The 13,038-nt window shown below is 42.0% G+C and overlaps 1 protein-coding gene across 1 annotated transcript in view; it reads right to left on the reverse strand.

Moving 5' to 3' along the window:
• Nucleotides 1–192: 192 nt before the first annotated feature.
• Nucleotides 193–13,038, reverse strand: part of NEK9 (NIMA-related kinase 9) — a 40,019-nt gene continuing 27,173 nt past the window's right edge. The window contains exons 17-22 of the mRNA XM_005883609.2: nt 11,469–11,639; nt 10,429–10,488; nt 7,658–7,866; nt 6,450–6,599; nt 4,280–4,492; nt 193–2,652 (exon numbers count right to left, since the gene is read on the reverse strand). Coding sequence (XP_005883671.1) covers nt 2,527–2,652; nt 4,280–4,492; nt 6,450–6,599; nt 7,658–7,866; nt 10,429–10,488; nt 11,469–11,639 — 929 coding nt within the window. The 3' untranslated portion in view covers nt 193–2,526. The remainder of the gene's footprint in view (nt 2,653–4,279; nt 4,493–6,449; nt 6,600–7,657; nt 7,867–10,428; nt 10,489–11,468; nt 11,640–13,038) is intronic.

The following is a 13,038-nucleotide window of genomic DNA, read 5'->3' on the forward strand; positions in this document are numbered from 1 at the left end:
GAAGGGGAGCTGTAACAGCAGAAATGATTCTTTTAGCAAGAAATTGGAAGGAGGAAAAGATTATTTCTGTGCAAATGTCCCTTGCATTGTTTCTGTTACCAATGAATTAAAAGATTCACGAAGGCCTGGAATCTGAGTGTTTTATCCCCAGTGACAATGTCCATGCACAGACTTACTAAGGCATAGCACTGATTGAGAGTTTAAATGTTTATTTAAAATAGAAATGCCAAACCACTCCACCCTCAACCTTTCAAACATCTGGCCAACAATAAGCTAGTTCTTCAGCAACAATGTCAGAGCAGAGGAATAACTCAGGTTATACTGTAACTCAAAAGCAATACTACGGAAAACTTAAAACACCTAGCACTGTATAGAGAAGTAGAGAATTACAGAAAACCATTCAAAGACATTTCTGCTACCTCACTTTTCACTTTTTATCTAAGCATGGCTGCCACCTTTGAACTGGTTTCTGTTTGCATAGCTGTTTGGTGGAGAAAATACGGCTGTCCCAGGCACAATTTGGGAAAGTGCAAATTGTTTCTAAGGCACAGAATTTAGATTCTCAGCCAGATTCATAGCAAACCTAGGTTTCCCAAGGGAACATGCTAGAGAAAATGACCACAGCATTCCACTGCTAGAGAGTAACTCCCCTCCGGAACAAGGACAGGGGTCTCACCCTCCCTTCAATGCTCACTTCCATCCCCCAGTCTCAGCAACGTCCCATGTTCCTCAGATCCATAGCAGAAGCAACACTCATGATTAACACCCAAACTGACCCTGCCTCTCAGGCCTGCTGAGATGGTAAGCATGAGGGACACAAGAACGTGAAAGGCCAGTCAGTCCTTTAAGAAAATCAAAGTTGCATTTACATGATGAATCAAAACCCATTATTAGGGTGTATAGCAAACCCCAAGTCCCTAGAATTTGTAGCTTAATCCAGGGTTGGCCCCTTCCCTTATTTTAAGAAAAGGCTTCAGTGATTACATTAGTACCATTGTACTAGGCTTCCCAGAACTGAGAAAACAATGGGAACATCAAACCAAAGAAGATCCCATTGGACAGAGTTGCCCATCCCCAGCTATGGGGTTTTCCCGGAACATCAGCCTTTACATCATCAGTTTTAGGGAAATGACATTTCCATTGCACAGATCCTTCCAAAATATTAAACAGACATCAAACATTTATGTTTTGGTTTAGGGAAAAGGAAATAAAACAATGTAGCTGTTTCTAGGAAGGTAGGATGTGAAACTCTTCAAGGCGGCCCGTGAACCTTTCACAAGGCTAGGTGGAGATACCAAGCTCACACCCTAAGTAAAATCATCAAACGCTCTAGGACACTTTGGGAAAGCCAGCTTGCTCTGGTCTATAAGGACATGACTACAGGATTAGAAGGGAGCTCAGCCAAATTCCTTTCACTTGGCAGGTTCTACCTGTTGTTAGGCTTCAGGGACTACCAGGTTTGGGGGCTGGCTTTGGGCCACTCAAGTAGGAAAGATGATACAGATTCACTGATATGGCGTCATAAACACCAAAGGGGAGAAAATACTGACTAGACATATAGAAAGGGAGTGTGGATGGGGCTGCCGATGTCAAGATCAGAACCGTAGGAGCCATGAGGGCAGAGGCATAAGAGGCTGCCTGGACGGAAGACTGTCACTGCCGGCCTCTCAAACATGCAAGCAGAGGCAGCTAGAGGACTTCCTCTCCCTCATGGTTTTCCCTTAAGGCCACTCCTACTGCCTGACTGGCTCAATTCTCTACAAGCCACCTCATCTCTCAGAGGCATCTTCTAAAGCTAGGAAAGCCCACCCTGCACTGGCCACAGCTGGACACTCCAGCTGTGTGATGAGGAGGGACCTGCCCTTCTTTTTCTACTCCTCACCGAAGAAATTTCAATCAACCTCAGAGGAAAAGCAACTGAAGCCCATTTTTCCTCCTAAAGCATTGAGCTGCACGATGTAACTGAACTTTCTGAAAACTGGCCCAAGAGACTGACTCCACCAGTCTTTCCTGGACTCAGGACTCCTGAGAGGGCTCAGAGCACTTCAACTCTCTACAGATGACCCTGGGGGGCCCCACCTGGTACCAGCCCACTCCAGCTTCACACTTTTCCCTCCTCCACCCAGAGGTGCAATGCCTGGTGTTGAATTTCCAAGGCAGCTTCCAATTAACGGTGAAAATGATAAATGGGATATAAGCTGCTACCAGCAAAATTAAGGTGAGCATTGTGTCTCCTCTTCAAAGGTGGGATCACCAGATGAGGTACAGAGCTGCTGTTGCTATGGCAGTCACTGAGGACCAAGCCAGGGCCACGGGGCCCTTCCATTCTCCAAAACAAAACCACTCCTAGATCCTATCTAATAGGCAATGCCACTCTCCAAGTGTATGTGGAAAGTGCTTCAGAGCCTCCGCCTTCGCTCCTTGTCTGCAAGTGAACAAAGCCAGGAAAGCGCGCTCTGCATTCAGTAAGTGTGCTGTGAAGTTCTCTGGATCCCAGTTTCCTGGAGGCTATACAGGCTCAGGAGACTAGAGGCTGGGTGGTCGACAGGAATCTGTTCCCAGGAGGCACCAGGAATCTGAATCTAAGTCAGGCTTTGGATCCATTTCCATCTCTTCCTTTGCCGTCTGAGTTCCTTTGGAATGCATTCCCATCTGTCCAGATAAAACACAGTTCCACATTAACACTACTGCTACCTATCATGGCAGTTCAGGACTAGATTTTCAATGTCAAACTCTAGGGATTTGTGACCTGAGTATTGTGAGAAATCACAGTACTACCTTAGGTAAAGGCTACCCTTTACATTCGCTGCAGGTAGGAGGCAAACTGTCCTGGTTTGTTGCAGACAGCAGGATTTTCTGGGATTCAGCACTCTCAGTTTAAAAACTGAGGCAGCCCTAGGCAAACAACCCTCCAGTTGGCTATAGTTGCCAATCCCCCCATGCTTACCTCTAGTAAGCATTACTTTCCAAAGTATTTTCATAGACATTATTTAATTTAATCCTCAAAACAACCATACAAAGTAGGTGGTATTATTTTTTTAGGTGAGAAACTAAGGCTTATTAAAACAAAGTAATTTGTCCAAACACAAAAAGTTGTTAAATGGCAAAGCCACGGACTGAACCATATTTCCCTATCCTAGTTCACGCTGTACTATGGCTCATTAAAAGCAATGCATGCAGCATCACCTGTGAGGGATTTTTACAAAAAATGTTTAACTTAAGCTCTGGCTGGTGTGGCTCAGTTGGCTGAAGCATCATCCTGCATACCAAAGGTTGCGGGTTTGGGGAGGCAACCAATCAATGTTCTCTCTCACACTCAATGTTTCTCTCTCTCTCCTTTCCTTTCTCTCTAAAATCAGTAAGCATATCCTGAGGTGAGAATTTTTTAAAAAAAAGTTTAACTTAAATTTAACTGTGTCTTGCATCTAACTTCCAGTTTACAGAAATGACAGGATGACAAAAGAACAAGTTAAGCAATGCCCCAAGAAAACAAGACAAATCCAGAAATGTGGGACATTCTGTTAAACAACTGACCCTGTTTCTTCAAGTCAATGCCATGGGGGGGAAAAAAAAAAGTGATGGTGGTGAAGGGAATTCTCTAGATTAAGAGAAACAAGAGACATAACAATGTGATGTGGGGTTTTTGACTGGATTCTGGTCTGATAAAAACAGTTAAGGACACTTCTGTGGAAAACTGGAAAAATTTGAGTATCAATTGGATACTGGATAAGAATTGAGATAATTAGTGTTAATTTTGTTAAGTGTGATAATGGTATTGTGGTTATCCAAGAGAATGAATGTCTTCATTTTTGGATACGTTTAAGAAAGAATTTAGGCTATATCATGACTTTTATAATTTACTTGAAAATGATTTATTAAAATAAAAATAAATACATACACTTTAAATACACACAGATATATACCCACACACATTCTAAACACACACACACGAAACTAATATGGCAACATGTTAACTATTGTTGAATCTAGATGGTGAATATATGGGTGTTCACTGAACTGTCATACTTAAAAATTTTCATAATAAGAAGGAAAAGAAAAAAACAAAGACTAACAAAAAACACTGGAAGTTAGGTGATAAAAAATCATTCAATCCAGGTGCTTGAACCAGGCCCAGGGCTTCTGGAATTCATTCAAAAAGTTACATCATTAAAAGGTAAGCACTTACAAAAGAGTAAGTATATGTTGGTCCTTGGAATTTTGTTTCTGTGATTCTTCAAAAACAGACTCTGAAATTGAATTATTCTTTTAATGCTTTTACCTGTTGCCCTCCTTCCAACTTCTTGTTCAGCTTCTGTAGTTGGGTAAAAATCTGGAGGTTTTCTTGCTGGAGCTTCTGTTGTTCAGCCAGACACTTTAACACCAGACCCTGCAATCTCTCAACCTCTACCTGCAGAGTGCTGCAGGCACAGGGAGGAGGAATCAACGGTGTTCCCTTCCCAGCACATGTTCCTGCAGGATTCAGCCGAGGTGGCTAAAGAGTGGAGAGAGAGAGGTCACAGGTGGTTCTGCCTGGATGCCACAGCTCCCCATTCGAAATTTCCTCTAAGTGCTACCAGATTTTACTTTTAAAATAATAAGATAAGCCCCAGCTGGTGTTGCTCAGTGGTTGAACATCGGCCCATGAACCAGGAGGTCACAGTTCGATTCCTGCTGGGGCACATGCCCAGGTTTTGGGCTTGATCACCAGAGGGGGGTGTGAAAGAGGCAGCTGATCAATGATTCTTTCTCATCATTGATGTTTCTATCTCTCCCTCTCTCTTTCTCTCTCTGAAATCAATAAAAAGATATTTAAAAAATATATAATAAAACATATACACATGAAGTTCATGCAAGAGAAACAGAAAACAGCCAGGATTACAAGAGCACCTGGCCCTAACATAGTAGGGCAAGCAAACTCTGCCTCAGTCTCCATTATGCTAAGGTAAAAAAAACCAATCATCTATTTTGGAAGACTTTGTGAAAACATTTTAAAGTGTACTGATATCTTCCCATTTAAAATGCTGATATGGGGCTTGGTCAGTGTGGCTCAGTTGGTTGGAGCGCCGTGCCATACAGAAAAGGGTGCTGTTTTGATTCCCATTCAGGGCACATACCCAGGTTGTGGGTTCGATCTCTAGTCAGGGTGCATACGGGAGGCAACCAATCTATGTTTCTCTTTCACATCGATGTTTCTCTCTTTTTCTAAAATATCCTTGGGTGAGGATTAAAAGTAAACAAACAAGGAAATAAAATGCTGAGGTGGGGAAGCATAATTTAGTTTGGAACAAGTCTTTCCAATCACAGTGAGGAAACTGTGATCCAAAGGGTCAATATGCATGAAATGTAGCGGATCACACTTTAGAAGAGATGTGAGAGGTGTTCAGTACACAGGATTCCTAAAACAATTCAAGACTAACTGACAGAGGAATTTAAAGGTTTACCTTAAAGTTTCAAAGGTTGCATTACCTCTTTTGGGGAGCTTTTCAATTTTGCTAGTCTCAACTTTTCTCCCTTCTTCTATTGTACCCTGTTTATAGCATAAGACAGTCCATAGGCCAAATCAGTACTACTGCCTGTTTTTGTGAAGTTTATTGGAATACAAGCATACTCATTATGTATTATCTATGGTTGCTAATGTCAGAGTGGCATAGCTGCTAAAGAGACTATATATGGTCACAAAGCCTTAAATAATTACAATGTGGCCCAAAATGTTTGCTGACCCCTGATTTACAGTTTTATTGAGGTATTTACCACAATTTAATTTCTATCAAGGTTAGGTATTCATGACATGTGTTGGACCTAAGCATTATTTCTTACTTATACAGGGTTGGGCAAAAACAGGCTTACAGTTGTTTGTATGGAAAATAATACAATAATTATTAAATATTTCAAGAACATACTCTGTGCTTCACATATTCACAACTATAAATCTACTTTTGCCCCACCCTGTAAAAGTATAAATTCCATTCTCTGTGCCAAATGGATGTGCCCGCAACCAAGGTACATGCCCTTGACCGGAATCAAACCTGGGACCTTTCAGTCCGCAGGCCGACGCTCTATCCACTGAGCCAAACTGGTTAGGGCCCACCTTGTATTTAAAGCCTCCAACCAACCCTACCAGTATAGTGAAAAATTGGATTTGAATTTTGGAATTTCAATGTTGGGACTTTTGAGGCAGAAAGAAAAGAAAGACAGTTCTCTGCTATAGAAAAGTGTTTGCCTGTCAGCAATGTGAAAGAGTGAACATTTTTTCCAAGACAACTCAGTTTACTCTTCAGTAGAGGCTTTAAGCACTATCAAATAGACAGCATCATGAACTGATACAGAGCAGCCGGAGACCAAAGAAACCAGAGGAGGAGACAGCGAGGCCAAGAGAACTGGGCGGAGCTTGCAGCCACTGTACCTAGTTGAGATTCAAAGGCAAAAAGCTCAGTTACCCAGGCACCTACTGGGGGCTTGTGTTCTGAAGGCGCCTCAGAGGCCACTTTGAGTCCTTGCAGCTCTTCATAGGGCAGGGTATCTTTCTCAGATTCTGGAAAAACTGCACTTAGGGGAGACGGGCTGTCAGGCATGGGGATGAATTCTGCATTTTCCAGCTCCTATGTATATAGAGAGAATCTCATCAGTTCTGTCTGAGCCATTTACTTTATCTCAAACTTCCTTCTTGCTATAAGCTTTCACTCTATTGTGACATCAGCACCCTCTAGTGGGCCAGGACACTTGTGGTTATGACATAGCTCTCCCTACCTGTCCACAACCTGTCAGCCCTTCCTCAGAGGAGTTTCAGTGATAGGAACAGAGTCTGGAGTGCCTGACATGCTTCCTCAACACACTTATTCTGTGTAGGCAAGTCAGTGACTTGGGAAGCTCTAAGGTGATGGTAGCGAGGCCAATTGCCAGGCTTCTAAAGGCTGAGGCTGATGCTTCAGATAGTACAGAGTACTGCTTCCTCCATTTAGACTCCCTGTACAGCTATCAAGTTATTAGAAAGGGAGCTGTAAATACATAGATTTGATCTTTTTGGTAAAAAAATTTAAAATTTCACAAACTATAAATGTTCACTGTAGAAAATGAGAAAATACAGATGGGCAAAGGGGGATGATAAAAATCACCAGCAATTCCATCACTCACAGATAACCGCTGTTAAAATAATTAGTATAGTCTTCACAGTAGACATTTTTCTATGCATTACATATTTGCTAAAAGAATGGGATCTTACTGCACAGGTGTTATTCCATCCTTCTATGCACAGCCATATGCTATAACCAACTTTCCAAATAAATAAATTTACTCCAACATTTTTACTGTCTGCACTTCAACTTGCATAATCCATTTCTCTATTGTAAGCATTCCAATTGCCCCAAATCACAGTACAAAATCATAAGCTTAATCTTTGCACACATGTATTACAAAAACTGCCTGTATTAATTTACATTCATTTAAGTAATACAGGTATGAGAACATTTTGCATCTGTTGTCAGGAAGAAAAAATGATTCAAGATTTGGTGATTCTGTTCCAGGTAGAAATGAGAAACCCAGGTGCCTGCTACAAAACACTCGAACAGGACATGGGAAACTGAAAGATTCTGACAACTCCTTTCCAGTCCCTGCAAAGGATCTGATATTTTATTTAGGGTACCTCTACCAAAGGAATTACCTTTCGAAGCCAGCCAGGACAGGAGCTGCTGGCCCCACTACTGATCCCCATGGCCTCCGTGGGACTGACTAAACCTTCCATTCCTCGGTCTGCTTCCATTGTTCCTCGGAAGCCTCCACTTGGATCGGGAGTTTCAGATTCCTGCTGACTGTCCTCCTCTTCTCCCCCACCGCCGCCGCCTCCTCCTCCCGGGCTAGAGCTCTGAACCACTGACAGATACACAGCACAGAAATAGACAACTTGGCTATGCAGCAAGAAAGATTTACCACCTTAGAGCCCCACTGACTTAGGAAGAGGTGACTAGAGTTGCATGAAGTAGAATAGCAACAGTGTAAGTCAGGTATTTGGGACTAAATTTTTTAGTTTTTACACAAGGTATTGTATATCAGTATCTTCATAATGATAATTTACTTCTTCCCAAACTTGCTTTTCCCTATGTTCATAGCAAATGATCAGTGTTCTAAACCATAACTGAACAATCACCCCAAGCATAGCTCATCAAATCTAGCATCCACGCTTTAAAAGATACATCCAGACTCCAGCATCTTCCACAAAGGTTCATCTTCTATACAAAGCTCTTTCACATTTGAGCCAAAACCCACTTAAAGTTGCCAGATAAACTCACCACCAACTCCCTTTCTGGGGAAACATCTGAATGGAGAAGTCTTCAACTATTAAAGTCATTGAATTCTTTGATGACTATTCGTAAGAATTTAAAAAATAGGACTGCTGGTTCTTTCTATATCATGAAGCATATTCCAAGTTACCTTAATGAAGACTAGCTGATGTGTGGTCAAGAAATGAAACTGAATTTTACTATGGGCCAAAGAAAAAGATAATTGAAAAAGTAAATTTTGCCAAAGATAATTTGCATGGTCTATTCTAAAGTTAAATGTAAAGGACTGTTTATGACTACCAACTATACTAACCAGTGCAGTCCTACTAAACTAGTAGAACTATAGATGCTGAAATAATTCTGAAGCTTGCTTTTTGTTTTAAATTGTTTTTAAAAATTATGTTACATCTGAGATATACATAAGACGATTTTTAAATTATGTGTAAGTTTTGATGCCTAATAAAACACACATGAATCTACCACTTGAAGAATTAGAATTATACTTTACAATATGGTAGCCAAATATGGGTATTTAAACAGAATTAAATATTCAGTTCCTCAGTCACAGTCTCCACTTTTCAAGGGCCCAACAGCCACATGTGGCTAGTGGCTGTTTCACTGGCCAGCACACATACAGGACATTGTTACTGCTGCAGAAAGAGCGATGGCACAGTGCTGAACTAGAACATTGCCTGTATCACTCGGCCTGCTTTGTGAAGTCCTTCTCTCGCCTCCTACCCAGATGTAAGCACTTTTTAATTTTGCATTTATCATTTCTTCTTTGAAAAACAACTTTATCACATACGTATGTATCCTTAAGCAGTATGTTATTTATTTTCCTGGGTTTTGAACTTTATATAAGACATGTAGTCTGCTGTAACTTGCTTTTTACATTTTACATTATGGAAATATCTGTAGATGTTCATTTTCACTCTTATATAACATGCTATTGGATGATCATAACACATTCAACTAACAACTATTTACTGGGCACTTGCCATTTGCTAGGCATTCTTCTAGGCAATGTGGATACAATTAATGAATAAAAATAGACAAAAATGCCCTAGCTGGTTTAGCTCAGGGAATAGAGCGTCAGCCTGGGGACTGAAGGGTCCCAGGTTTGATTCCAGTCAAGGGCACATGCCCGGATTGCAGCTCAATCCCTAGTAGGGGGCATACAGAAGGCAGCCGATCAATGATTCTCTCTCATCATTGATGTTTCTCTCTCTTCTTCTCTGAAAAAAAAAAAAAAAAAGACAAAAATCCCTGCCATTATGTAGTTTACATTTTCTAGCCAATGGACATGTGCTTTTAATCTTATGTTTTTCCTTTAAATACCGTTCCAGCAAAACAAAGCTCCAATAGAACAGCTGTGCTTTGCAAAAAGAGATTTTATCATTTGTGACAGGTAGTAATATGCACAAATATATGCTGAGCAATGAATTACTAAAAGAGTCTAATAAGAGGTATAATGTACGTGCATGTGTCTGTAAACTAAAGTTCAACAACTCTAGATCAGATTTTCAACTACTTCTTTTGAGGATTAATCTGCTTTTATTCTGGGTTTTTATCTGTTTGATTCCACAAAATATCAGAACCCAGGTTCTGAGACATCAAAGACTACAGGTACTCTAGCAAATGGAAAACAAAAAAGAAACACATATCTAGTTTCCTGGCATGATCCCAAATAACACAGCACTAAGAACAAAGAAGCCAAAGGAAAAAGACCAGAGAGCTTTAAGCTAGTTTTCCTAACCACCTGGAAGTCTAGCCAACTTTTAATTTTGAGGGCCTGTTTTGAAGAACTATTTCTATAGAGTAGAATACCCCTAGAAATACCATGGAAATACAGGGTAGACAGAATCTGTAGCCTCTAAGCATCGTCAGAAAAAAGACAATACGTAAGTCACATTACAATATTGGGCAAGCCACATAATTACTTCCATATGTGTGGGGGCAAAGATGTACTCTTCCTCTGACCACAATGTAAAATTCATAACTTACTGTGAAATCCACCCAAATATGATCCTCCCTCTTGATCACTGTATTCCTCATTTCCAAAAGATATTTCCTTTTTTTGGGAGAGACTGTATGGATTCCAACCCAAAGTTCCACACCTCACAAAACTACTGGTACCTAAGACATTGCTACTTACCAGTTCCAATGGATAAGCCACTGCTATTGGAACGGATGGTCTTAGAATTCAATACTTTCTCTGAGGAAAAAAATTCAGTAGTTAAGCATTATCTACAGCTATAGGCAGGAAAAAGTGAGAAGGACTAGGATAGGGAGTTGATCTAGGAGATAACTGCTATTCCTCACTCCAAATAAACTAAAATTAATTACTGTTTTAGATATTAATAACATAAGCCAAGCACCACTAGCTATATTCTATATTCACTATATAAAGTATATTCGCTATGTAAAGTAGCAATTCTCCTTAACTGTTCTTTGGAATCATCTGGGAAGCTTTAGAGATTTGGTTTAATTGGACAGGGATTTCTAAAAGCTCCTCAGGAGACTAATGTGCAGCCAAGGTAGTGAACCACTGATCTAAAAGAATGAACTTATAAATCCTCACAGAGGGCCTTTATATAATTTAGTTCATAACAAAGTACTCTTTCTGCAGAAAGCAGTTATGATTTAGTTTCTTTTTAAAGGTGTACTAAATGTTTCTCAAAACAGCATAAACACAGACAACAAAGGCTACTTAGTAGAGAACTAGAAGCAACAAATTCAATGGCAAGGGAGGCAGAGAACAAAGTTATATTAAAAAATGCCCAGTTGGTGTGGCTCAGAGGTTGAGTGTCAACCTATGAACCAGGAGGTCATGGTTCAATTTTTGGTCAGGGCACATGCATGGTTGCCGGCTCTATTCCCAGTGGGGGGTGTACAGGAGGCGGCTGATCTATGATTCTCACACATCATTGATGTTTCTCTCTCTCTCCCTTTCTCTCTGAAAGCAATAAAAAAAATTTATTTTTAAAATGGTCAAGAGGTGGCAAATGATAAAGCTCAGGAAGTGACAATGTTCTGTTTCTACCACTAGGCATGGCATCCTGACATTGTAAGACTTACAGAAGTAGCCTCTTTTCTTCAGGACACTTCTGTTTCCAAGAATGTAGCCACCAGCATCTTAAGTAGAGGTCTATCCTCTGTCAAAGCCACCTCAATCCACACATGTGAAACCCTTACCAACAATGAGAATGGTGTGCCAGCCACGGCAAGACAGATCTGGGACATGATGCAGAGATCCAAAAATAGGCCGAGGCCAGGAGGTACAGATATCAGAGCCATGAGGTCTCTCTGTAGGGGTCATTGCCAGGCGACCATTACCACCATTGCCCCAGGCAAAAATGTGATTATCTAGAAAAAAACACACATTAAACAGCAGATAGTTTAATAGAATGCTGGCTTCCCAACTCTGGGTTCCCCGTCTTTATGCCCTAGAGCTAGAAAGTTTCCCCACTATGTACAAAACAAGGGAAAGCTGTTTACTCCCCTATATATAAGCCTAAACAATTCCTATATTCCCCAGGTAAGAATGACTACTGTTCCTACACTGCCATCCAGTCATTTCTTCATTCTACTCATTCAACAACTTTTTTTGGTCATTCCTTCAAATATTTACCGGGCATCTACTTCATGAAAGGCACTGCTTGAGGTGCTGGGGACAGAGCAGTGAACAAAACAGTCGCTGCCCTCTGGAAGTGACATACTAGTCGGGGAAGACTGATAAATAGAAAAGCAGTGGAAATAAAAGAGTGAGGTATTATTATTTTAGACTAGAGGCCTGGTACATCCGTGCACCAGTGGGGTCCCTCGGCCTAGCCTGTGGGGATTGGGCTGAAACTGGCTCTCCGACATCCCCCCGAGGGGTCCTGGATTGTGAGAGGCGGTTCTCGCGTGACGCACCCAGGAATCAGGCTCCCTCCTCTCTGGTTCTGGATACATCACCTGAGAACCGCAGCTGCCAAGTCACCGTAGCTCAGCAGCTCCTGCGTTGAGTGTCTGCCCCCTGGTGGTCATTGTGCGTCATAGCTACTGGTCAGACAGTCAGACAGTCATTTAGGCTTTTATATCTATAGAGGCCCAGTGCACGCAATTTGTGCACTTGGGAGGGGGGTCCCTAAGCCCTGCCTGCGCTCTCTCGCAGTCCGGGAGCCATGGGGGATGTCCGTCCTAAGCCGTCCGGCCTAAGCTGTCAGTTGGACATCCTTAGAGGCTCCCGCCACCGCTGCTGCGCTCACCAGCCATGAGCCCAGCTTTTGGCGCACTGACCACCAGGGGGCAGCTCCTGCGTTGAGCAGCGGTACCCTGGTAGTCAGTGCACATCATAGTGACCAGTAGTTCTGCCGTTTGGTCGATTTGCATATTAGCCTCTTATTATATAGGATAGGGTAGTCAGAGAAATACCTGTTGATCGTTGGCAGAGACCTGATTGAAGGAAGAGAGAGCCATGTGGCTATCTAGGGGAAGAGCTTTCCAGGCAGAGGAAACAGTAAGTGCAAAGGTCCTGTAGGTAACGTGAGTACCTCACACAGGGAACAAGAAAGACCCTGCAGCTGGAGCAAAGTAAGAGGGGACGGTGGCCCTGGCCGGTTTGGCTCAGTGGATAGAGCGTCGGCCTGCGGACTCAAGGGTCCCAGGTTTGATTCCGGTCAAGGGCATGTACCTTGGTTGCGGGCACATCCCCATGTAGGGGGTGTGCAGGAGGCAGCTGATCGATGCTTCTCTCTCATCGATGTTTCTCTCTATCCCTCTC

This window comes from Myotis brandtii, unplaced genomic scaffold (assembly GCF_000412655.1).
Source record: "Myotis brandtii unplaced genomic scaffold, ASM41265v1 scaffold793, whole genome shotgun sequence".
NCBI classification, from domain to species: domain Eukaryota; kingdom Metazoa; phylum Chordata; class Mammalia; order Chiroptera; family Vespertilionidae; genus Myotis; species Myotis brandtii.